The following is a 23,150-nucleotide window of genomic DNA, read 5'->3' on the forward strand; positions in this document are numbered from 1 at the left end:
CGGCCCTTCCCAGAGTGTCTGAAACAGGGGTCCCCCGGGAGGCCAATGGAGCGAGCCGTGAATGGGTGGGTTTCTGTGACGCAGGCAAGGCTGTCCGGAGACCTGGTGCAGGCTCCATCAAGCTTGTGTCTCGGTGGCCATTCCGGATGAGTGGCAGGCGGGGGCTGTGTGCAGTGGAGACATCAGTGGTGTGTTCTAGGACTCCAGGGCAGAGAGCTGGGCAGGCCTTGCAGCCATGGTGGGAGGGTAGAGAGGAGGCAGCCATCAGTGGGGGTGGAGCAAAACTGGCTGTGCCGAGACTTGGCTGCATCACGGCTCAGCAGCCACTGGGACTGCGGGCGCCCTGCGGGGTGGTCACAGCCAGTGCCGGGCTCTCCAGGCTCGCTGCCCTCCGTCCCGCCCTGCACGCCTCTCAGGCGCCTCTGGGCTGGGCACTGGGCGCTGGGCACTGGGGCTGTCTCCTCCCACTCCACCGCCCCGAGAGAACCTCTGCCCTGCCAGTGTTCAGTGTGCACCTTTTGTAGATCCACTGATGGTTCGCAGGGCGTTTGTTGGGGAGGGCCCGTGTGGGTGCGGGGGGCGCAGCTCTGAGTGCCTAGGCGAAACCCCCCTTCCCCAGGCGAAGCCCGTCTGACGTGCCCGCGGAGGTGCCGTTGGGCCTGGCTCGCCCTCACCGCCGTTCCCGCACAGACCCTCCGCTTTCCGCTGGTTGCACCGCTGGAGTGTGCGCTGGATTCAAGATGTGCCGAGAGACGTCCCCGGGGGCTGTGGTCGCCGGAGCCCATGCCGGCCTGGGGGACTCCTTGCGGGTCCCAGGGGTCTCTGCTTCCAGGCTGTCCGTGGGAAGGGGCTCCTGCTTGTTGACACTTGCCAGCAGTCATCCCCTCTGCAGCCACTCGTGGGAGTCCCAGGTAAACTGGGTCATCGTGGAGTGGGGTGCGCTTCCCCGGGAACCGTGTCATTCCTGGGAACCGTGTTCCTGCGCAAGCACTTGGTAGCAGATAGAGCCAGGCCCAGGCACATGGCGAGGGTGGCGCCGCCCCGCCGGCGGGGGTAGCGGGGCACGGCGGGCTCTGGGTGCTGCTGTCAGCTGTCTGAATGCGCGATGGTTTCCGGTGTGCGGTGAGGCTCTGCGCGGTGCTGGTGGTGCCTGCCCGCCCCTCGCCGCAGCGAGAGCTCAGGGGACTTCCTCACCTCCCCAGGCCTCTGTCGTTGCTGACTTTTCTCCGGTGAAATGGGGACGGCGATCGGCCTGCTCTTGGAGCTGTGTTTGGGGAGAAGTGGGACAGTGGGTGAGGCACCTGTGTTGCTCTTCGTGGGAATTCTGTCCTCAATTCAGCCGGACGCTGTGCCTGCTGGGGTCGAGCGGCCGCAGGTCTGGCCGGGTTCCTCCTTGTTAGCCCTTCAGACACAGCTCCTGCCACGTGCCAGTGTGGTGGCTGAGGCCGGCTTGAGAGCTGGGTGGTTGTACAGGTGGCCCAGAGAGGGCTGCCGAGTGGAGATGCCCACCTGCCCTCGCCCTTCTGGGCCCAGGATTCAGCAGGTGCTCCCTGTGCACCTGTGTCCTGGAGGGAGCTGGCCTTTCCTGCCCACACTGCTCCCTGTGCGGGACACATCAGGGACATGTGCTTCCTCTCCTCTCTGTGTGGACCGCTCAGGACTACCAGACGGCTGCTGGATCCGGGGGTGCCTGTGCCCCTCGTCACAGGGGGATACAGAGCCCAGTCTGGGCCCCTTCCCGGGACACTGGGCCTCTGCCGCCGTCCCAGCTGCCCTTGCTGAGTTGTAGCTCCCTGCAGTCCTTGGTGAGGGGGAGCCTTCTTGTCGAAGGTCTCCTTGAGATGGCCAGTGGCTGGGCGGCAGGGCAGGCAGCTCCGGCCCGGGGCTGGGCACAGTTGGGAGGCCTCCGGCCAGGCTCTGCCAGGCTGTGCTGTTTGGAGAGCCTCAGGCGTCCTCTCGTGGGATGGGGTTCAGCGATCCCGTGTGCGTGGTGACTTTCTCGAACGGACGTGCAGGAGTAACGAGAGTCGGTGTCTGGGGTGGACGCTGTTTCTGCCTTTCCCAGCTCAGGACGCAGGGCTCTGGGGGTCAGCGGTGCCTGCTCCTAGGGCCCAGCTCTGGGGTTTGCACCAGACTTCCAGAGAAGGAGAAAGCGACATCTTCCATTCTCCGTTCACTCCCCGTATGGCCCCGATGCCTTGGCTGGGCCAGGCCAAAGCGAGGAGCCGGGAGCTTCTTCTGGGTCTCCCAGCTGGGTGCAGGGGCCCAAGGATTTGAGCCATCTTCCACTGCTTTCCCAGGTGCATTAGCAGGGAGCTGGATCGGAAGTGGGGCAGCTGGGACACCAACTGGTGCCCACGGGGGATGCCGGCACTGCAGGCAGAGGCTTAACCTTCTGTGCCACATAGCACTGGCCCTTGTATTTCAGGATCTGTGGCTCATTGGTGCCTACCGCCACCTGGGAGGTTCCTCAGTCTCACACCCCATGGGCAGTGTTGTCAGCCCGGGACCACAGGGGCTGGGCTGGTCGGACACTGCCCTCTTCCTGTGACAGGTCCTGCTTCCAGGAGTGACCGTCTCTCACCAGCAGTTCTGTGTCCCCTGCAGCGTGGGGCTCCGTGGGGCTGCCCGTTGGGTCTTCCGTGGCTGCAGCGTCTTGCCCAGCTCCTCGCTGGGCTCTGTGCTTCTGAGCTTGAGTTTCTGGCACTGTGGGCTCTGGACCCACGGTCTGCCCTTGTTCGTTCTGCCTCTCTGCAGCCCTGTCTGCTCTTGGCTCCTCGTCCGGTGTGGCTCACGGGGCGGGTGAAGCCCTGAGCCTGGGCTCTCCTTGTGTTCCTGCTGCAGCCGCGCAGAGCTAGATGGGTCAGCTGTGTTCACCTTTCAGGGTTTGTCCTGTGTTTGAGGGCCTTAGGGGGTAGGTGCAGCCGCCCAGCTGCCCGGGGGCCGCGCGCTGGGCTGGTGAGGGGCCAGGAGGATGCGGAGTCCCCCTTCCTGTTTCCGTAGATAGGGTGTGGATGCAGGGTGCCGGTTTCCTCTGCTCTGGGCAGAGGGGGGCTCGGGTGTGTGCTCACTGGCAGGCTGTCAGGTGAGCGGCGCGTGCACAGGTGTCCGTGATGAGTGACAGAAGCCTGTGGGGGGGGGGTGTCCCATGAGATGGTCCCAGCTGTGTCAGGGCTGAAGATGGGGCTCAGAGCACAGAGGAGGCGCAGGGCCTTGTCAGGAACACAGGGGAGGCTGGGGCAGGGGGCTGGGGCAGGGGGCTGGGGCGGCCTCGCCTGGAGCTGTTGCACCCTGTCCTTGACCGGCTCTGGTGGCCGGTGGCGGCTCTGGCCCGCCGCGTGGGACCGTCTGAAGCAGTGCGCTGCTGTGGGCGCCCTTGTGGGTCACAGTCCTGAGAAGGGCCCCATCCATGAGCTGCACAGGCTGAAGTCTTGTCACACAGAGAGGGGCGTCTGCGGCTGCCTCGGTCCAGGACTCAGGGCACAGTGGGCTCCGCCTCGTGGCGTGAGCTGCGCGCCCCGGCCTCTCCCTGACCCCGTGGGCTCCGCCTCGTGGCGTGGGCTGCGCGCCCCGGCCTCTCCCTGATGTTTGCTCACCCTGGCAGCCGGGCCTCGGGGCCTTCTTTGCTGCACACTCCTCTTGCCCTGCTTGGCTGCGACGCTCTGGCGGCTCACGGGAGTGGTGGCTGGTGCCAGGCGTCGTCCCAGGGACCCGTGCCCGACGTCCTCGGCTCTCCGTTTAGCTCCTCCATGGGCCCAGCTGGCCTCCTGCCTGTCCTGGGAAGCTCTGCCAGCACGGCCGTCCGCAGCTGGGCCCGTGTGGCGCTCTGTGGCGGCAGTGCCGCGGGGCCACCTCGCCGCTCCTGGAGCCCCATCTGCCGAAAGGGCTCCTCGCTTTCCCGTTCGCTGTCCACAGCACGGGGAGGGTCTCAGCACGGGACAGCTCCAGACCTCGCTTGGCCACTGCAGCCAAGGGTGGACCTCACGCACTCCCGTGCTCTTAAATCGTGCACCGCAGGTGGGGCTGCCCGCACAGCGTCTGCATCCTGTGTGGGCACCGGTTCGTGTCCCGGCTGCGCTGCTGCAGATCAGCTCCCTGCTAATGGCCTGGGAAAGCAGCAGCAGATGGCCCAAACGTGTGGGCCCTGCCACCCACATGGGAGACCCTGACGAAGCTGCTGGCTTTGGCCTGGCCCAGCCCTGGCTGTTGTGGCCACCTGGGGAGCGAGTCATTGGATGGAAGGCCTCTTTCTCTCTAACTCTGACTTTCAAATAAGTAAATAAATGTTTAAAAGATACTGTGCTAAAACACAACAAAATTTACCACCGTATCATTTCTCGGTGGTCAGTGGTAGTCAGTCCATCCCCGCAGGTGACCATTGCGCCATCCATCTTTAGAACTGTGTTGTTCTCCCAGACTCTGTCCCGAGAAGCTCCCTGGTCCCCAGCCTCGGGCACCCCCTGAGCTGCCCTCTGACCCTGACCCCTCTGGGGAGCCCACATAGCTGCTGGCCTTCTGTGACTGGCTTCCTTCACCTGGCAGCACGCTGTAGCCCAGCCAGAGTCTCCTTCTTCTCACAGCTGAACAAGACCCCGTCCCCCTGCGGATACGGGGCTGCTTCCACCTCTGGCTGTTGGGATGAGGCTGCCTGCGCTGGAAAAAGAAATTGCATTTGTTTATTTCCATCTACTTCGAAGGCAGATAGTTAGAGAGAGAGATAGACATTGAGATTTATCCATCTGCTGGTTCACTCCCAGAATGCAACAGCCAGGACTGGGCCAGGCCGAAGGCGGGAGCCGGTAATTCCACCTGAGTCTCCCACGTGGACGGCAGAGGCCCGAGCACTTGAGCCATCGTCACCCGCTGCTTCCCGGGATGCACTAGCAGGAAGCTGGGTCGAGGCGGAGCAGCTGGGACTTGCACCTGCGCTCCCGCGTGGGCGGCAGGGGTCCTAAGAGGCGGCCTGACCTGCTCTGCCACGGCCCACAACAGGGGACCGCCAATTAAATCACTGCTCATCCAGCCCGAGTAAGGACCAGCGCTGCTTTGTCATCTGTTGGTCTGTGCTTTGTCATCTGTTCTGCTAAACACATTTTTAAATCCCGAAAGGAACGTAGACGTGTTCTGTTTGGAGGCAGCAAGCCTAACGCCTGTCGTGATGGGGAAAACAGAACCGTGGAGGAGGAGGCGAGACGGTCTGTGATTACTGCCCCCAGGTATGCAGGAGTCCATGCAGATATTTTTAAATGAAGTCCACGCCAAAAGGAGTGATACACAGTTTTTGTTTTGTTCAGTTGGTTTTCAGTCATCAGAGAGCCTTGGACAGCAGTGCTGGTCCTTACTTGGGCTGGATCAGCAGTGATTTAATTGGCGGTCCCCTGTTGTGGGCCGTCTGATTGTCCTGGCTTTCTGTGCCATAAGTAGTGCCTGGTGCGTGTCCTTACCGTGACTGCTCTCTCCCGCCTCTGGCTGTTTTCCCGGAGTCAGTGTAGGAAGTGGCCTTACTGGTGTGGGAGATGTGGGCTGTTTGCAGGGCTTTGGGGGTGTGTGAGGCCTTTGGGCTCCCTGACACTGTCTCCCAGGATGGGCAGTGTCCTCACCATGGAGGGTTAACCCCGTGTTTTGTTTTCCTCTTTGGAACTTTTAAGGGCTTTAAAAAAATCATCCAAGACCTTGAGCTTAAATGTGTGAGTTGTCGCAAAGACAGGAAGGGGAGGAGCCGGGATCTGAGAGGATGAGAAGGTTCCACGGGGCCGTGCGTGTGCCGGGACGCCGCGGCCCCTCTGCCTTCACCGTAGTCTGCTCCAGGGGCCGGGAGAAGGGCTCTTCCTTCTCTCAGCTGAGTTTGTCCTGTGACACCCTGAGTGAGGTGCTGGGAGCCATCAGCCTTCTGGTCCCCAAGGAGCCCAAAGGACGGGGCATCTGGGCCAGGCCGGGGACTTGTCTCCCGGGCCAGCCCAGGCTGCGTTCGTCCACGCGTTGCCTCGACGTGCTCACCAGCATCCCAGCGTGTTTCCAGCCGTTCAGGGTAGACACAGCGGGGGAAGAGATGGCACTGTTGGCTGTGTTCTTGTTACAGGAAGGCTGAAGGGGTGCAGGTGCCACCCTGCGTCGCGTCCTCTGTGTCTCTGAATTGTCGGGGTGTGAAATTTGATCCCAGGGGAGGTTTGGGGTACAGCTTGGGCGTGTGTTCACTTGGCTTCGCGGCGGGGTGTGACGACGGCGGCTCTGGCCGGCGGTGTGTCTGTCTGCATGCCTGCCCGCAGCTGCCCCGCGCACGTCTGGCCGTTGCCTCCAAGGATGACCTCACACTCCCTCTCGCCGTTCCAGGCGATGCCCTGCGGAAGCCCCGCCTACAGAAGTGTGTCACGTGGTTCCTGGACGACGTGTTCTTCACCTTGTACCCCTCCCTTGAGAAGTTTGAGGAAGAGCTTCTGGACCTCCTGGTCAGCGACCACTTCCGAGAGGTACCGTCTCCTGGGCAGGGTGGGTGAGTGACAGCTGGCGACGGGGCCTGCCGGAAGAGGGACGCTCCTGCTGCGCCGACGTGGTGGTTAAGCAGGTGAGAGAGGACCCCCGGCCTGGCAGCCCAGCCCCCACGGCCTCCGCTGTCCTCGCCTGGACGCTGCTTGCTCTGGCTTCGCCAGGTCTGGACGCGTCTCTAACCCGTGGAGCCCTGCCTGCTTTCGAGCTGGGAGTGAAATCGTCCTTTTCCTCGGTGTTGTGGTCTTCAGCTCGGCGTGGTGCACCCGCGAGATTGTCTCTCACAGCTGGTGCAGCCGTTCGCCCACTTTCCCAGTTCTACAGCGTGTCACCACGCGTGCTGTGAGCGCGCACGGTTCGCTTGTCCACGCCACCGTTGCCGGCCTTGTGGGCGGTGCTTGGTTTGGGGCTGTTGGGACCCTGCAGAGAGCATTCCCGTGTGTGTCCTGGCGCTTTGACTCAGTACGCCCCTGAGCAGGAAGTGGAAAGGGGCTTTCCTGAGGCGTTCCTCTGTGTCTGCCTGTGGCTCATGGTCAGCTAGGTGCCGGCCTCAGCCCGGAAGCTGAGCCTCACATGCTCGCGGGTCCTCCAGCAGCCGGCCTGGGCTTGTTCTCACAGAAGGGAGGCGTAGGAGAGGCATCAGAAGTGCATCAAGCCTGGTGGCAGTGAATTTGCTACCATCCCGTTGGCCGAAGCAGAGCACTGGCCCGTCCAGAGTCGGCGAGGCCAGGGTAGAGGAGGTGGCTGGAGAGGCGTTACGTCCAGCCACGGGGAGCGTGTGCCCCCTGCTGTGGGGCTTTGGTGGAATTCCAGGATTCTTCCAGGTGGACGTGGAGCCCTGCCCGCCCCCTGGGGCTCCAGGGACTCTGTGCGTTGTCTTGGTGCTGGACTTGGAGGCTGACGCGTCAGATTGTGCCGCCTTCCTGGCTGGCGCTGTGGTCGGCCTCTTGATGCTTTTGTTACTTTTGCTGAGTAGGTGCTGGGGCAGGAAATTCCTGGATGAAGTGTCAGTCCCACAGAACACCTTGTCTCCCACTCCTTACTCGAAGCTGTCTCTTGTTTGTTCGGAGCCCTCTGCTGGCCCCTGGTTACCCTCGGGTGGACAGCAGGACGCCTCACCCCGTGGTCCTGACGGGTGTGGCTCGTCCTTGCTGGTTTCCCTGGCCTCCCTGTGTGTGGCTCCTCGGCCTCACGCCTGTCCAGCTGCGCCTGTCCCACCTTGGCGGTGGCGGCACACCTGTCCCTTCCGTGGACCTGTGAGCACATGGCTCCTCCCGCAGCACCGGGTCCCACGGCAAAGCCCTGACCATCCCGGGGGGTGCACCCCCCCCCCCCGTCTCTCCAGCTGACCGCCCTGCTCGCGTCCTGTGTGCTCAGCCCTCTGACCGGCTCCCCTACCTGTTGCCAGTCCCCTCTAGGGAGCGAGTGTCCCGGGGGACCCTGTCGTGTTCACCAGGACACATGACGTGCATCCGGGTGTTTGGCTCTCAGGAGCGCCGTGGCGTCCTGTTGTGGGGATGAGGGGCTTCGGCTGTTTGCCCCGCCGCGGCACTGCCGTGCCCCGTGGCAGGATCCGTGCTGTGAATGCGACGTGGAGACCAGGACCAAACCGCAGCGGCCACGCTCTCGGCGGGCGTGGTTCCGGCGCTGCCTGCGTCTGCAGGGCAGGTTGTGTGGGGCAGAGGTCGTTGTTGAACTTCACGTGTCACCATAAAAATGACTTCATACCGTGTGTGTTCTTGTTCCTGAGCTGACGGGTACTCAGTTAATGCCATCGCTGTATTTTCACTCCCCGGGGACTCATAGGCTGAACTTGGGTCCATTCAGCACGATCAGTGGACAGTGAAGAAAGCTTGAAAACTTGGAGGTGGTTTTGCAAAGATCACGACGTAGTGAACACGGGCAGCTGGGGACAGCCGTGTGCGTTTGCTGGAGGGCCTGTGAGGTCTGGGTTGAGATGAAACTTTGCTGTCTGGGGATCACTGGGGGCACGTCCATCCTTTATTGGGTCGTGACGCCTGCCTGCTACGCTGCCTCCTCCCGCCCGAGTCACCCAAGTCCCGAGTCCCTGGGTGGGCAGCGTCTGCCTCCGGGCACCCCTGTGTCGGTGCACCCCGTGCCTCCGGAGAGTGGGCTGCCGGATTCCCTAGACCACAGAGTCTTGTCGAAGGAGCCACGTCCCGCGGTCCTGTGCTGGCTGCGTCCCGAGAGCGCGCCCAGCCTGCGAGTGTGGCCGTGCAGGCCTCAGCGGGCGCCGTGTGGGGCATGCCCCGTGGCTGGCGGCTGGACCGGGTCACGGTGTGCCCTCGGCCCAAGCCCGGCTCACACGAGGCGTCTGTCCTGCCTCTCCTTGCCTGCCCCGGAACTTGCGCTGCCCTGGGGGCTCCCTCTGCCCGTCCCGTCTGTGCCGGCCTCAGGCTCCGCCCGTCCCGTCTCCCGTCTGTGCCGGCCTCAGGCTCCGCCCGTCCCGTCTGTGCCGGCCTCAGGCCTCCGGCTCTGTCTCTGTTGCAGGGCGGCGGCACCCTGGAGGTCCGGGAGCGGCGTCTGCACGTGGGGGTGCACAACGGCCTGGGCTTTGTGCAGAGGCCTCAGGTGGTGGTGCTGGTGCCCGCGATGGACGTGGCCTTGACACGCTCCGCCAGCTTCAGCAGGAAGCTCAGCTCCTCCTCCAAGAGCAGGTATTGCCCGGCCCCGGGTTCCGGGGCCAGCCCTGCCGAGTTAAGGGGGCGGGGTGGGCGTGCGTGAGGCTTCACCGTGAAGGGAGGGGCGTGTCAGCTGTGGGAGGTGGGTTTTGGAATTTGCATATTGGATGCCTCCAGCTGTGGCTGCTGGGGGGGTGTGGCGCCTGGCAGCTGTGTCCTGGGGTCTTTCCCACCTGACAGACAACCTGAGGCCAGCGCGTGGGTCCCTGGTGGAGTTCTGGGCTCCTGGCTTCAGCTGTTGCCGGGACAGTGGAGGGGGAATCTCTGGCTCTCCACCCTTCAAGTACATAAATAAAAGTTTTCTAAAGCTCTGGTTCAGGGAATCGCTTTGGAGGCTGAGCCTTGTGGAAGAGTTCTCTTGCCTGGTGGGCTTGTGCCTGGGCAGTCCCCTGGGGTCTCACGGTGCCTGGGGTCCCTGGAGCGCCCTGGGTGGAGGGGGGCCCAGGACAGGGCGGAGCCACCGCTGTGACCTCCCCCGCTGTTTCTGACCCAGCTCTGGAAGCCAAGCTCTGGTTCTGAGGAGCCGCCTCCGCCTGCCCGAGATGGTCCATCAGCCGGCGTTCGTGGTCATCTTCCAGCTGGAGTACGTGTTTCACAGTCCCACAGGAACAGACGGCGTGGTGAGGACCTGATCCCCTAGGCGGAGCGGGCGGGACGGGCTCTGCGCCTAGTGCACGCGGCTGGCCTTGGCGTTCTCCCGTCGAACGCCCTGTCTGGTCAGCCTGGAAGGAGGCCTGGAGCGCGGTTGCTCCCCTGTCACCATTCTCCCTCTGTATGGTAATGGCGCAGTCTGCTGGCCGAGGGTCGCAGGTAGTCGAATAAATTTCACGGGTCGTGATGGCATTAATTAGTAATTATCAAGTCGACAGCCATCGGAGAAACGAGGCTGTTCTAAGGTGTCTTTCGCGTGGTGTTTAGTGCGGTAGAACTTGAGCCTGCACTGGCAGTCTGTGCTTTGCACGGTGCACCGTGTGTGCGTGTGCCTTTGTTATGTGAAGAGCAGGAGCGGGAGAGTCGGCTGGAGCAACTCCACGCGTGAGCGCCACTCATCGCCGATGCGGCTCTGATCATCCCCCATCAGGCTGTTCTTAAAATCCAGGTTTCTGTTTGAAAAAGGCCATATCATTGTAACAAATCAGTTGCAAAGTGAGGCAGGGCTGGCCGGTGTCCCCCATGGGGGTGGGGTCTGAGCAGTGCTGGGCAGCTCCCGTAAGCAGAAGGGCAGGCCCAGGGCCGCCGGCGCCGTGGCAGGGAGGGGAGGTGCTGGAGCACGGCCGCCTTGTGCCTCGCCTCCTGGCTGTGTCTCCCCCAGGGTCACAGTTCCCAGCTGTGCCTCTCCCTGGAGCAGGTGACTAGCCCTGGATGAGTGGGCCTGGGGCCTCCTGGGGTGGGGCGGTGATCACGGGGCGGGGGGGGGGGTGTGGAGTTGGTGGGCCTCTGGGCGGGCCGTGCTACTCCTGATGGCTGGGTGGCAGCGCCAGCCTGGGGGTCACGGGGGACCAGTCCAGGGCACGGCGGGGGCTGCCTGTTGTGCTGCCCCCAGCACCGTGGATCGTAGCTTAGGTGCAGCCCCAGGGGGTGTCTGCCGCAGCCGAGATGGCCCGCGGGACACGCTCTGCTGTCGCTGTCACTCTTCCCCCAGAGCCCAGCCTGTGGCCCGCGGCTTCGCGCCTTGGCTGCCCGGTGCTCGGATGCGGCTGTGACGGCTCATCGGCCCTCTCTGTCCTGGAGGTGGTTGGACGGGGGTACTGGATTCCGTTTCACTGTCATCAAGTGTTCTGTCTCGGTGTAATCTGGACGGGAGTGTTCCCGGGTGTGAAATGGTTTTCCACACAACGACTTGCTGTGTGGAACGCTGAGAGCGGCACACGCGCTAACGGGGAGGCTGAACCCAGCGTTCCCAGCGGGCACAGATCTGAGAGTCGAGGAAAACAAAGGCCCTGGTGCCAGCCCGGTCCTCGCTGCTTCCCCGGGGGTCGGAGTGAGTGACCGCGGGGACTTCATCCCCGCCCCGGCCATGGGGGCAGCAGCCTGGGGAAGCCCGTCTTCGGTTAAGATGAGGCCTTTGCAAGCTCTGTGCCATCGGGCGGCGCGTCCTTCCTCCTGTCTTTGGAGGAGGCTGTCTAGTGGGAATTCAAGCATGAGCAGAAACAGACAAGATGTTCAAGTGCACACAGGAAGCCTCAGCGGTCACCTTCATGGGTCACCGCCTTCGCGGATGCTCCCCCCACAACCCCTTCTGAAGTGTTATTATGTAAAAGACATTTATTGGAAAGATAGATAGATATCTCGTCCGTGTGCTGCTTTACTCCCCAGATGGCTGCAATGGCCGGGGCTGGGCCAGGCCAGAACTGGGAGCCAGAAGCTCCATCTGGGTCTCCCACATGGGTCGCAGGGGCCCAAGCACCTGGGTCGTCTTCCACTGCTTCCCCAGGGGTGTCAGCAGGGGGCTGGGGTGGAAGTGGAGCAGCCAGGACTGAACCGGTGCTCTGGTGTGGGATGCCAGTGTCCCAGGCAGCAGCTTAGCCCACCGCCCACAATACTGGTCCCTTTTGAGTTGTTTTGAGGGAAATAATTTTAGTTCATTTGTGAACATCTGTATGTCTTTATTTCAAAATTTTAAAAAAGATTTACTTATTTACTTTGAAAGTCAGAGTTACAGGAGAGGGGGAGACCAAGAGATCTTCCATCCGCTGGTTCACTTCCCAAACGGCTGCAACAGTTACAACTGAGCCAGGCCGAAGCCAGGAGCCAGGAGCTTCCTCCAGGTCTCCCACGTGGGTGCAGGGGCCCAGGCACTTGGGCCGTCTTCCACTGCTTTCTTAGGCTGTCAGCAGGGAGCTGGGCCAGAAACAGCGACCGGCATGTGAACGCGTGCCCACATGGGGTGCTGGCTTTACCTGGAATGCCACAGCGCCGGCCCGGGATGCCGGCTTTGCCCGCTAAGCCACAGCGCTGTCCCTCCCCACCCCCCCAGGATGGAAATGAGAAACGCAGTTACAGCAGGGAGGAGCGGATAATGGAGCCTGGGCACCTGCGCCCTCCGCAGATCTGCCTGCTCAGGGCTGCACTGAGAGAGCTTCCTAGAGTCTCGCCTGCACCGGGCGTGGTTCACTGGGTGTCGCCAAAGTGCAGGGACTCAGCGCACCAGCCCAAAGCTGGAGATGACTGTCCTGCGGTGACTCAGCAATGAGTAGAAGGGGGCCGCGCCCTCTCCTCTGGGAGGTGGCCCCCGAGCCAGGTCCGTGTACGCGAGTCCTGGAGTGGCCCCCAAGGTTCTGTGTACACCATCCACTTTTAAATGGGGGTGCCCAGATGGGGGACAAATACAGAGAATACAGCAGAAAGTCAGACCCAATACCCCGCCCCCTGAGTCTGCGTGGGGTCTGAAGACGGTTCTGCTGCGTCTCCTGTGTGGTTAATTTGTTAGCCGGAGTGGCTGCTGTCTTCCCGTCCTGGAGGAGGGCAGGACAAGTGTGCAGCCCTTGGGGGTCTCCAGGTGGGAGCAGTCCTGGCGTGGTGGTCATGTGACAGACAGGCCGACCCCCCCAGAAGTCGCTGAGAGGTCATAGTGGACACAGGAGCTCTGTCTGTCAACGGTCTCTAGACAAGTCCGTCTAGCACATCTGAGCCTGTGCTGTCCGCGAGGTGCTGGTCTGGGTGCCCGGGGCACGGCGGCGCCGCATCTGCGGGCTGTTCTGTGCGTGGAGCCTGAGCACCGTGGTCTGGCGTGTGCTGAAGGTGGATGAACACAGCCTGACACATGGGACTGGGGGGTCTTGAGGGTTTCCGTGAGGTCCCTTGGGTCGCAGGAGTGTCCGTGTGCGGCCCCCACACAGGAGGCCCTCTGTGTGCACTGCTGCCCTTCGGGAGGGGCCCGAGCACTGGGCCATCCTCTGCCGCTTTCCCAGGCACATCCGCAGGGAGTGGGATCCAAGTGCAGCGGCCGGGACTCAAACCAGCGCCCTTACGGGATGCCGGCGCCGCAGGCGGTAGCTTTACCCACAATGCCATGGTGCTGGCCCCTTTAGGTCTTCTTTATATTCTTTGCTGTCATAGTTCGGGCCCTAAATGGGAACGATTCAGTGAATTCTGGGCTTTTGTTTCTTTACAGTCTGTGTGAACTGAACCTCACCAGGGCTCCACAAACAGCATGAAAACTTGGCTGTTTTGTTTTATTTTACTTTTGACCCTGAAATGCACATCTGTTTTACAGGAGGTGAGGTCCTTTTTTTTTTTTTTTTCTTTAGTGACTTGTTTTCCTAAAACACGTACGGTCGTTTCATCCATAAAAAGCATCAGATTTGCGGCCAGCTTCCCATTGGTAGACTGGAGCCTGCCCTGCAGCTGGGTGGGCAGGGAGGAAGCGGGCAGCCCGGTGCTGGGGACCCTGGCCGCCCCCACTCTGTGCTTGCACCGCCAGGGTGTCCCCGCCCACCCCGAGATGGATACGTGCGCCGTGTCCTGGCCCGGGATCTGAAACACGGCCACGGTGAGCAGTCAGCCTGGCCCCGGCTGAAGGGACGGACCGCGGTCCGGTTCCGACGGCGTGGGGGTGACTTCTGTGCTAGGTGCCGGCTCTGGACTTGTTCCCTGTGTGGGTATAAAGGTGCAGCTTCATCCAGCCACAAGCAGTTTGGAAGAGGCTGGCTTGGTTGAAAAGATGGTTTCTCTTCTGTATTCGGGTCTGCTCTCACATGAACTTGGCTGTGGTTTAACCCAGTGGCCTGCAGAGCCACACGTGGGCGTCAGGATCCCAGCCAGAGCCCTTTTGTGTGTGTGCACGCGTGTGGGGAGTCGTGTCTGGGCAGTGACAGTGGCACGGCTGCTCCCTGAATCCAGACAGATACGCAGGGTCTTTTGGGACCCTGGTCACCGGAGGAGCCCTGTTGTTCTCAGCTCCGGCGCAGCTCGGTCATCAGGGCCCTTGGCATCTCCTTCCTGGTGGACGATGCTCTCCACCTGTTCCAGGCAGGGCCTGGGCCTCCCTCCCGGGCTCCGTCCCCACCACTGTGGTCACCGCCATAGTTGTGATGGCCGCCTGGGCAGTGGGAAGGAGGTTGGTCTAGGGTGCCCTTGGTTCCCTCCTCAGTGCCAGGGAGCCACAGGCTGCTGCCAGGGCCGGGGAGGAGCCCCCCCGCCTCGCTCACGCTGAGGGGTCTGCGTTGCTCAGGAAGACAGTGCTGGGGGTGGAGCTGCTCAGGCCGGCGTGCTGCTTCCCGGGGCTCTCAGGCTCCCGGAGCGGAAGGGCCTCTCCCTGGGCTCCCGGGGTGACCCTGTGAGCCTCTGAACGAGCTTCAGCCTTCCCAGTGGTGCGCATACCAGGGTGCTGAAGTTCGAGGAAAATGGAGTTGGAAGATAAGTGTGTTCACTGATTTTTTAAAATGTTTGTGTATTTTCATTACTGGAAAGAGAGTGAGAGCAGGAGTCAGGAGTAGGAGTAGGCGGGGCGGGGGGGGGGGGACTTTGGTGTGCACGTTGACTCCCCAAACGGCTGCAGTGGCCGGGCCTCCCACGCAGGTGGCAGGGACCCAGCACTTGGGCCATCACCTGCTGCCTCCCAGGGTGTGCGTTAGCAGGAAGCTGGTTTGGAAGCGGACGAGCTGGGGCTTGAGCTGGTTTTCTGACAGGGGATGCACCCGTCCCAAGGGGCAGCCTAAGTCGTTGTACCACAAAACTTGCCCTGGTAAGTTCATTTTGGTGCCAAAACATTTTGACATCCCTGCATGCGAGGGGTCTTCAAAAAGTCAATGGAGGGCCGATGCCGTGGCATAGTGGGCTAAGCCACTGCCTGTGGCGTCGGCATCCCATAGAAGCGCCAGTTCAAGTCCCAGCTGCTCCTCTTCCGATCCAGTTCTCAGCTATGGCCTGGGAAAACAGTGGAGGATGGCCCAAGTCCTGGGCCCCTGCACCCAATGGGAGACCTGGAAGAAGCTCCTGGCTCCTGGCTTCGGATCAGCCTGGCTCCGGCCGTCGTGGCTGTTTGGAGAGCGAACCAGTGGATGGCAGACCTCTCTCAGCTGTTTTCGCAGGGCGTCATTTCAGAGCCGGCCCTCAGAGGTGCGCCTGGGGGGCACAGCTCAGGCCTCGCTGGCCGGCAGCACGGGGTTCAGTGGCCGGCAAGGACCGGAGCCGAGCTTGCTTCCCACTTCTTGTGAACACGGGCAAGGAGGTGGAAACTGCTTGGGTCTGTGTTTGTGACAGGGACTTTGTTTGAGTGCGGCTGCTGGACCGGGGTTCCGAGCGTCCGTGTCCCCACATTGGACGTGCGGAGGTGACATCTGGCCGGGTGACCTCCCAGTGCCACGTGAAGGCGCATGTTAGGCTGAAGAACATGCGAGCCCTGGACCCAGTGTACCCCAGGTGCTGGACCCAGTGTACCCCAGGTGCTGGACCCAGTGTACCCCGGGTGCTGGACCCAGTGTACCTGGGTGCTGGACCCAGTGTACCCCGGGTGCTGGACCCAGTGTACCCCTGGTGCTGGACCCAGTGTACCCCGGGTGCTGGGCCCAGTGTACCTGGGTGCTGGACCCAGTGTACCCCGGGTGCTGGACCCAGTGTACCCCGGGTGCTGGACCCAGTGTACCCCGGGTGCTGGACCCAGTGTACCTGGGTGCTGGACCCAGTGTACCCCGGGTGCTGGACCCTGTGTACCCAGGGTGCTGGACCCAGTGTACCTGGGTGCTGGACCCAGTGTACCCCGGGTGCTGGACCCTGTGTACCCAGGGTGCTGGACCCAGTGTACCCGGGGTGCTGGACCCTGTGTACCCGGGGTGCTGGACCCAGTGTACCCAGGGTGCTGGACCCAGTGTACCCCGGGTGCTGGACCCAGTGTACCCCGGGTGCCGTCCTCGATGCTTTCCTGGTGGGCTTGAGGGGACGGTGGCACAGCATGGGGGCTGCACGGACCCGCAGAGAGATCCTTGTGGGTCAGGGGGGGATGCCGTCGCTGCCTTGGGCCAGAAGAGGGGCCATGTGTGGTGGGAGGGAGGTCCTGGTGAGGTGGGGGGGTCCCAGAGGGAGCGCATAGGCCCAGGGGTGCTGTGGACTCCTCCTGCCTCCTTCCGCTCTCTCCTTCAGCCCCTGGGCTGTGTCCAGTGTTAGGCGTGACAGTGCTGTCACCTCAACCCCGGTCTGGGTGGCACCCCCCGCCCCGCCCATCCCGCCCGGCTGCCCCCCACCCTCTCCCCTCCCTCCCCCTCCCCTCCCCCTCCCCCTCCCCTTCCCTCCCTCCCCTCCCTCCCCCTCCCCTCCCCCTCCCCCTCCCCTCCCCTCCCTCCCCTCCCTCCCCCCTCCCTCCCCTCCCCCTCCCCCTCCCCCCGGCATTGTGGAAACAGACGCCACTGTGCTTTGTTTGACTTCCAGGCGGCTTCAGTGACCTCCTTGTCCAGCCTGGCCTGCATGCACATGGTCCGCTGGGCTGTCTGGAGCCCCCCGCGGGAGGCCGGGGCCGGGCGGGTGACCCTGCCTCTGCACGGCGGCATCCGACCCAACCCCTCCCACTGTCTGGTCTATAAGGTCCCCTCGGCCAGCATGAGCTCTGAAGAGGTAAGTGGCCGCGCGCGTTGCCCGTGTGGGTCTCCCCGGCGCGCTCCCCGCGGGTTCGTGCGTCTTCAGGAGCAGAAGGCGGCAGGCACGCGTGCAGACGTCTGGTGAAGAGGGCTATTTCTCGTCGTGGGGACGCCCTGGCCGGGGCACACACGAGTGTCTGCTCACGGTCAGTGTGACGTCAGTGAGGTCTGTGGCAGCCGTGCCCACCCGGGGGTCTCTGGAGGTGATGGGCTAGACCGTGAGGGTCCTGTTGCCCGCTCGGCGACTGTGCAGGCTGGGCCTCGGTGGGTCTGCCGCTGGTTTCCTAGGAAGGCGGGCGCCTGGCGGTCTGGCTGCCAGCTCGGTGGCCCCTGTGCTTCATCACTCTTTCCGCCTTGCTCTCTGCTGAGTACCGAGCCGGGGAGCAGATGGCCTCGGGGTTACCAGGTGATTGTAAGACGAGAGCGTCTCTGAGCCGCAGTATGGAAGGCACGGAACGTGGAGCAGGGGTGTATGTGTGTGTGTGAGTATGGAAAGCACAGAATGTGGAGCAGGTGTGTGTGTGTGTGTGTGTGTGTGAGAGTGTGTGTGAGAGAGAGTGTAGCTTGTGTGTGTGTGTGAGAGAGAGAGAGAGAGAGGGCGGGCGCTCACCCCGGCCTTGCAGGGCCGTCCACTGTGGCCTGGCCGCGGGGTTTCCGGCTGCCTGTTTCACGGTGCGCGCGGGAGCCTTTTGGGGACTGTGCCGACCGCACCTGCTGTTTCCGCGTGTGGCTTCTGTGCTGACTCCAGCGACGAATGGTTGTTACTTACGGTTTGGATGATGCTTTGGGGACCCGAGTGAGGGAGCGGCTGATTGTGCAGCTTTTCCTGTCACGAGAAACGCCTCTCATTACCGGACCGTGTCTTGCTGCATTCCCACAAGGTCTGGTTGGAGCCCTTGTCACAAAACTGCCGTCCCTCTCCGGAGCCATTACCGTTCTCTTTCTCCTCCTCCCTCCCCTGGGGTCTGTATTGCTATAAATAAATCTTCATTGACTTTCCAGCTAGTGGTGCCAGCACCACACGCAGACACCCCCTCCCCCTCACTCCTGTAGCCCCAGCTGTCTGCAGACGTTGTCGGCCGTCTCTCAAAGGAGCAGAATCGCCCCTGGTGGAGGGCCATGCGCTAAGTACACATAATTAACTAAACCGGCCATGAACTTGACCTGCTGTCCTGCACCAAACAGGCACTGCTCCTCTGCTTGTCGGGTGTGTTTTCTGCAATGGTTCTAGCGCCCAGCACGTCAGGCCTGTTGGGAACCTAGGCGTGCCCTCGTCTGCCCCAAACCAGTTAGGTCTGTATCCCGTTCATTCACCCAGCGGTTCTTGCCGAGTTCCTCCTTTATACTAAGAATTCCCCTGGTCCCTGGAACTTAAAGTTGAGCGGGAAGACTGGCAGACGCAAATCAAAGAAAAATGTAACTACCCCTTCATTTTTGACCAGGGTGACTTTATTTATTTATTTAAGATTGATTTATTTATTTGAAAGGCAGCGTTACAGAGAAGCAGAGGCAGAGAGTCAGAGATCCTCCATTCGCTGGTTCACTCCCCAGATGGATCAGCAATGGCCGGAGCTGGGCTGATCTGAAGCCAGGAGCCAGGAGCTTCTTCCAGGTCTCCCACGTGGGTGCAGGGGCCCAAGGACTTGGACCATCTTCCACTGCTTTCCCAGGCCACAGCAGAGAGCTGGATTGGAAGTGGAGCAGCCGGGACTTGAACCGGTGCCCATGTGAGATGCCGGTGCTGTAGGTGGCACCTTTACCCGCTACGCCGCAGCGCAGTGCCCTGACCCAGGTAGATCTTAGTGTTTGTGTTGTAGTTATTTCCCTGTTGCTTTCTGTGAAACGAAGTCACATATTTTGATTATGCCTTCTTTCTTAAGCACTTCCTTCTTTTCCCCCTTGAGTGAATAATTGTTCTTCACACTTGATCTTAGCCAAAAGGCCGAGAAGCGATATAATTGTTCTTTTTAAAAAGGATTTCTGTCTCCAGAGGCAGCGACTTTCAAGTCTCAGCTGTGGTGTCTGGAATTTGCCTTGTTTTCTAGTTCCTGCTGCTCTTTGCCGGCTGATGCACTGTGGGCGTCCTGTGCCCACTCCCCGCGGTGAAGGCTGAGGCCTGCGGCCTGCGGTGGGCGGCACAGAGAACCGGGCAGGACCGGGGTGGGGGTGGGTGGGACCCGGAGGGAGGAGCCTGGGACTCAGCGCTGGAAAGTTGTTTACAAGCCCTGGGCTCACCCCCAGGCCACAGGGTGTAGATCTGAATGCCCGTGTTGGGGTAGTCCCGGAGGTGCCCACTGGGTGGCGCCCAGGAGAGCCCTGAAGAGCCCTGCCCAGGCCCTGGAGACACAGCCTGTCGGGCCAGCGAGGCTGGAGGGGAGCTGGGGGGGGGGCCGGAGGGGGCCGGCGGGGGCTGGCGGGGGCCGGCGGGGGCTGGCGGGGGCCGACGGGGGCCGGCGGGGGCCGGCTGCACACAGCAGGTGCTCTGTGTGGGTCTAAGTGGGACTCAGGCCCCTCATGTGACATTCGAACGCTGTGCTATGTCTGAAATCAGCAGGCAAGGGGCTTGGGCCCTTAGCAGGGCCGGCGCTGACTGCGCAGGTGCTGCGGTTCCCACTCGGGGCCTGAAGCTGCCGTCCTCAGGGGCTCTGGCGAGCAGGGCAAGGGGGAGAGAAAGTCTTGGTGGAGACAGGAGATGTACCTAAGAATCACGTGGAAATCTGAAAGTTTTTAATTTAAATATTTTATTGATTTGTGTGTAAGTATGAGCCAGAAAGGATGAGAGCTAGCACGCCAGGGAGGGGAGCAGACCCCCATCTGTGGCTCCCTCCCCAGTGTGGGCCTAGCACGCCAGGGAGGGGAGCCCCCCACCTGTGGCCCATTCCCCATTGTGGGCCAGGCCAAAGCTGGGAGCCAGGGGCCCCTCCGATCTCCCGTGTGGGTGGCAGGGACCGACTGCCCGCTGCTTTCCTCCCTAGTGCTCGTGAGCAGGGAGCTGCGGTCGGGACCCGAGCTGGGGCCTGAACTCCGGCACCCGGCCGTGGTGCTGGCATCTCAGGCAGAGTGCTACCCCTGTGCCAGTGCCGCCCCCCGAGACGCGCATTTTAACCTGAAAAACCAGATGACCAAGTTAGGGCATTCGCCAGACGGTCTCCATAGCAGAGTGGAGGTGAGACACGAGCCAGCGAAGCTGAGGACCAAGCAGAGTTCACGCAGCTGACGGCGGAGAGCAGCGGGGTTGCGGGTCAGCGCACAGGGGCTCAGGCTGAGCTCGGGCAGCACCAGCGCCCGCGCCAGCCGGGTCCCCGTGGAGGACAAGGAACGCATGAGGGAGAAGACGACAAATAGTGGCTGAAAGTTTTCCTGATTGGTCGAAAGGCAGACCTTCACCTCCAGTCAGTGGACACAGAAATAAGGGCAGAGTCCACGCCCAGTGACGCCGGCAGCAAACTGCCGGAAACTCAGTACCTTGAAACAGCCGTAGAAAATGATGCATTGCTGGAGAGAAATAGTAAGATCCTAAAAAGATGTATGCGTGTGGAAGGCAGTGGCACAGAGAGGAGACGCGGTGTCGGGGGAGGAGCAAGGTCACCCCCCAGAGGCTGCCACAGGCGGGGCTGAAGCCAGGAACCAGGAACCACAGCGCCGGCTCCTGCAAAACGGAGGCTGAGGGGCTGTGGATTCCTCGCTCAGAGACCGTGGAGGCCGCAGGAGGGTGGAGCAGCATTTGTGGAAAGTGCTAACGGAAGCCGGAATTCTGTGTCCAGCGGAAGCCACACAGAGACGAAGCTGACGTAGCGGCAGTCTCCTGCGAGCTGGAGCCAAGAGAATTCACTGATGGCAGGCATTTCCCTTTCTTCTTCTTCTTTTTTTTTTTTTTTGTTTAAATATTTATTTAAAAGGCAGAGTTACAGAGAGAAGGAGGGAGAGAGAGAGATTGAGGTCTTCCATCTGCTGGTTCATTCCCCAAATGGCCACAACAGCCGGGGCTGGGCCTGTTGGAAGCCAGGAGCTTCCTCCAGGCGGCCCACATGGCTGCAGGGTCCCCAGCACGGGGGCCGTCCCACTGCCTTCCCAGGCCGTCAGCAGGGAGCTGGAGGGGAAGTGGGGCAGCCAGGGCGGGGCTGGCTCACACACGAGATGCCCAGGTGGCAGGCGGTGGCTGCACCACGACCACAGTGCTGGCCCCGCGACGTTTTCTGAGAGTAAGTGAAGGAATTCCCCAGACAGAGGGGACATGGTGCCCGGCAGGGGTCTGGAGCTCCAGCGGTGGGAGACCACAGAGGGGACACGGCGGAGCGTCCCCTCTGAGTTCTTCACGTGGGGTGGCCGAGGCGGCAGGGCGACCCCAATGACGAGAGAGTTCCAGCCTTGGTGAGTGCAGGGGGGCGGCAGCGAGGAAGGAGAGGTGAGGAGGGCTGCGGGTGAGGGTCTCTGTGAGTGCAGGGGAGGTGACAGCGAGGAAGAAGGGGTGAGGAGGGCTGTGGTGAGGGTCTCTGTGAGTGCAGGGGGGGCGGCAGCTAGGAAGGAGAGGTGAGGAGGGCTGCGGGTGAGGGTCTCTGTGAATGCAGGGGAGGTGGCAGCGAGGAAGGAGGGCTGCGGGTGAGAGTCTGTGAGTGCAGGGGAGGTGGCAGCAAGGAAGGAGGGGTGAGGAGGGCTGGGGGTGAGGGTCTCTGTGAGTGCAGGGGAGGCGGCAGCGAGGAAGGAGGGGTGAGGAGGGCTGGGGGTGAGGGTCTCTGAGTGCGGGGGAGACGGCAGCGAGGAAGGAGGGGTGAGGAGGGCTGTGGTGAGGGTCTCTGAGTGCAGGGGAGGTGGCAGCGAGGAAGGAGGGCTGCGGGTGAGAGTCTCTGTGAGTGCAGGGAAGGTGGCAGCAAGGAAGGAGGGGTGAGGAGGGCTGGGGTGAGGGTCTCTGAGTGCAGGGGAGGTGGCAGCGAGGAAGGAGGGGTGAGGAGGGCTGGGGTGAGGGTCTCTGTGAGTGCGGGGGGGTGGCAGCGAGGAAGGAGGGGTGAGGAGGGCTGGGGGTGAGGGTCTCTGAGTGCAGGGGAGATGGCAGCGAGGAAGGAGGGGTGAGGAGGGCTGGGGGTGAGGGTCTCTGAGTGCAGGGGAGGTAGCAGCGAGGAAGGAGGGGTGAGGAGGGCTGAGGGTGAGGGTCTCTGAGTGCAGGGGAGGTGGCAGCGAGGAAGGAGGGGTGAGAAGGACTGCGGGTGAGGGTCTCTGTGAGTGCAGGGGGGGTGGCAGCGAGGAAGGAGGGGTGATAAGGACTGCGGGTGAGGGTCTCTGTGAGTGCGGGGGGGTGGCAGCGAGGAAGGAGGGGTGAGGAGGGCTGGGGTGAGGGTCTCTGTGAGTGCAGGTGAGGCGGCAGCGAGGAAGGAGGGGTGAGGAGGGCTGGGGTTAGGGTCTCTGTGAGTGCAGGGGGGGCAGCAACGAGGAAGGAGGGCTGGGGGTGAGGGTCCTTGTGAGTGCAGGGGAGGTGGCAGCGAGGAAGGGGGTGAGGAGGGCTGCGGGTGAGGGTCCTTGTGAGTGCAGGGGAGACGGCAGCGAGGAAGGAGGGGTGATAAGGACTGCGGGTGAGGGTCTCTGTGAGTGCGGGGGGTGGCAGCGAGGAAGGAGGGGTGAGGAGGGCTGCGGGTGAGGGTCTCTATGAGTGCAGGGGAGGTGGCAGCGAGGAAGGAGGGGTGAGAAGGGCTGGGGGTGAGGGTCTCTGTGAGTGCAGGGGAGGTGGCAGCGAGGGAGGGGTGAGGAGGGCTGCGGGTGAGGGTCTCTGTGAGTGCAGGGGAGACAGCGAGGAAGGAGGGGTGAGGAGGGCTGCGGGTGAGGGTCTCTATGAGTGCAGGGGAGGTGACAGCGAGGAAGGAGGGCTGCGGGTGAGGGTCTCTGTGAGCGCAGGGGAGGTGGCAGCGAGGAAGGAGGGGTAGGAGGGCTGCGGGTGAGGGTCTTCGTGTTCCACAGGAAGAGTTAATACGCATTCTGGGTAGATGCACAGGTACCTTGAGCCATAATAGCAGTCACTAAAAATAAGTCGCAAAGAGAGAGCCAAAAACCCACTAGACGGATAAAACGGAATAACTCAAAAGCAGGCAAAATAATAATTCAGAAGGAGGTTTGGGAAGCAGGTACAGAAAAAGCCAGCGGAAGAAGCAGTACTGACGTGGCCGTCCTGACTCCAGACACACCGGCCGTGGCGCCCAGAGGGAGTGGTTGGCAGGACTGATCAGGGACGGAGAGCTCCAGGCTGTCTAAGGAGTGCGCGTCCAGCAGCGACACAGGCTCAGAGGACGGCAGGCCGTGGGGACACCGACGTGGGGACACCCGGAGCGCCCGTGTTAGCGACAGACAAGGTGGACTTCAGAGCCGAGGCGGCCTGCGGGAGCTCAGAGAGACGGGGCGTGGTTGGAGG

General features: G+C 62.4%; 1 protein-coding gene across 7 annotated transcripts in view; it reads left to right on the forward strand.

The window, feature by feature from the left end:
- The window catches only part of NPHP4 (nephrocystin 4), a 115,150-nt gene that overhangs the window by 29,619 nt on the left and 62,381 nt on the right, over window positions 1–23,150 (forward strand). For all 7 annotated transcript variants that reach the window (XM_070079390.1, XM_070079388.1, XM_070079389.1 and 4 more), the window contains 4 exons: window positions 6,331–6,467; window positions 8,995–9,161; window positions 9,679–9,805; window positions 16,551–16,733. In XM_070079390.1, coding sequence (XP_069935491.1) covers window positions 6,331–6,467; window positions 8,995–9,161; window positions 9,679–9,805; window positions 16,551–16,733 — 614 coding nt within the window. The remainder of the gene's footprint in view (window positions 1–6,330; window positions 6,468–8,994; window positions 9,162–9,678; window positions 9,806–16,550; window positions 16,734–23,150) is intronic.

Source organism: Oryctolagus cuniculus, chromosome 7, assembly GCF_964237555.1.
Source record: "Oryctolagus cuniculus chromosome 7, mOryCun1.1, whole genome shotgun sequence".
Classification (NCBI taxonomy): domain Eukaryota; kingdom Metazoa; phylum Chordata; class Mammalia; order Lagomorpha; family Leporidae; genus Oryctolagus; species Oryctolagus cuniculus.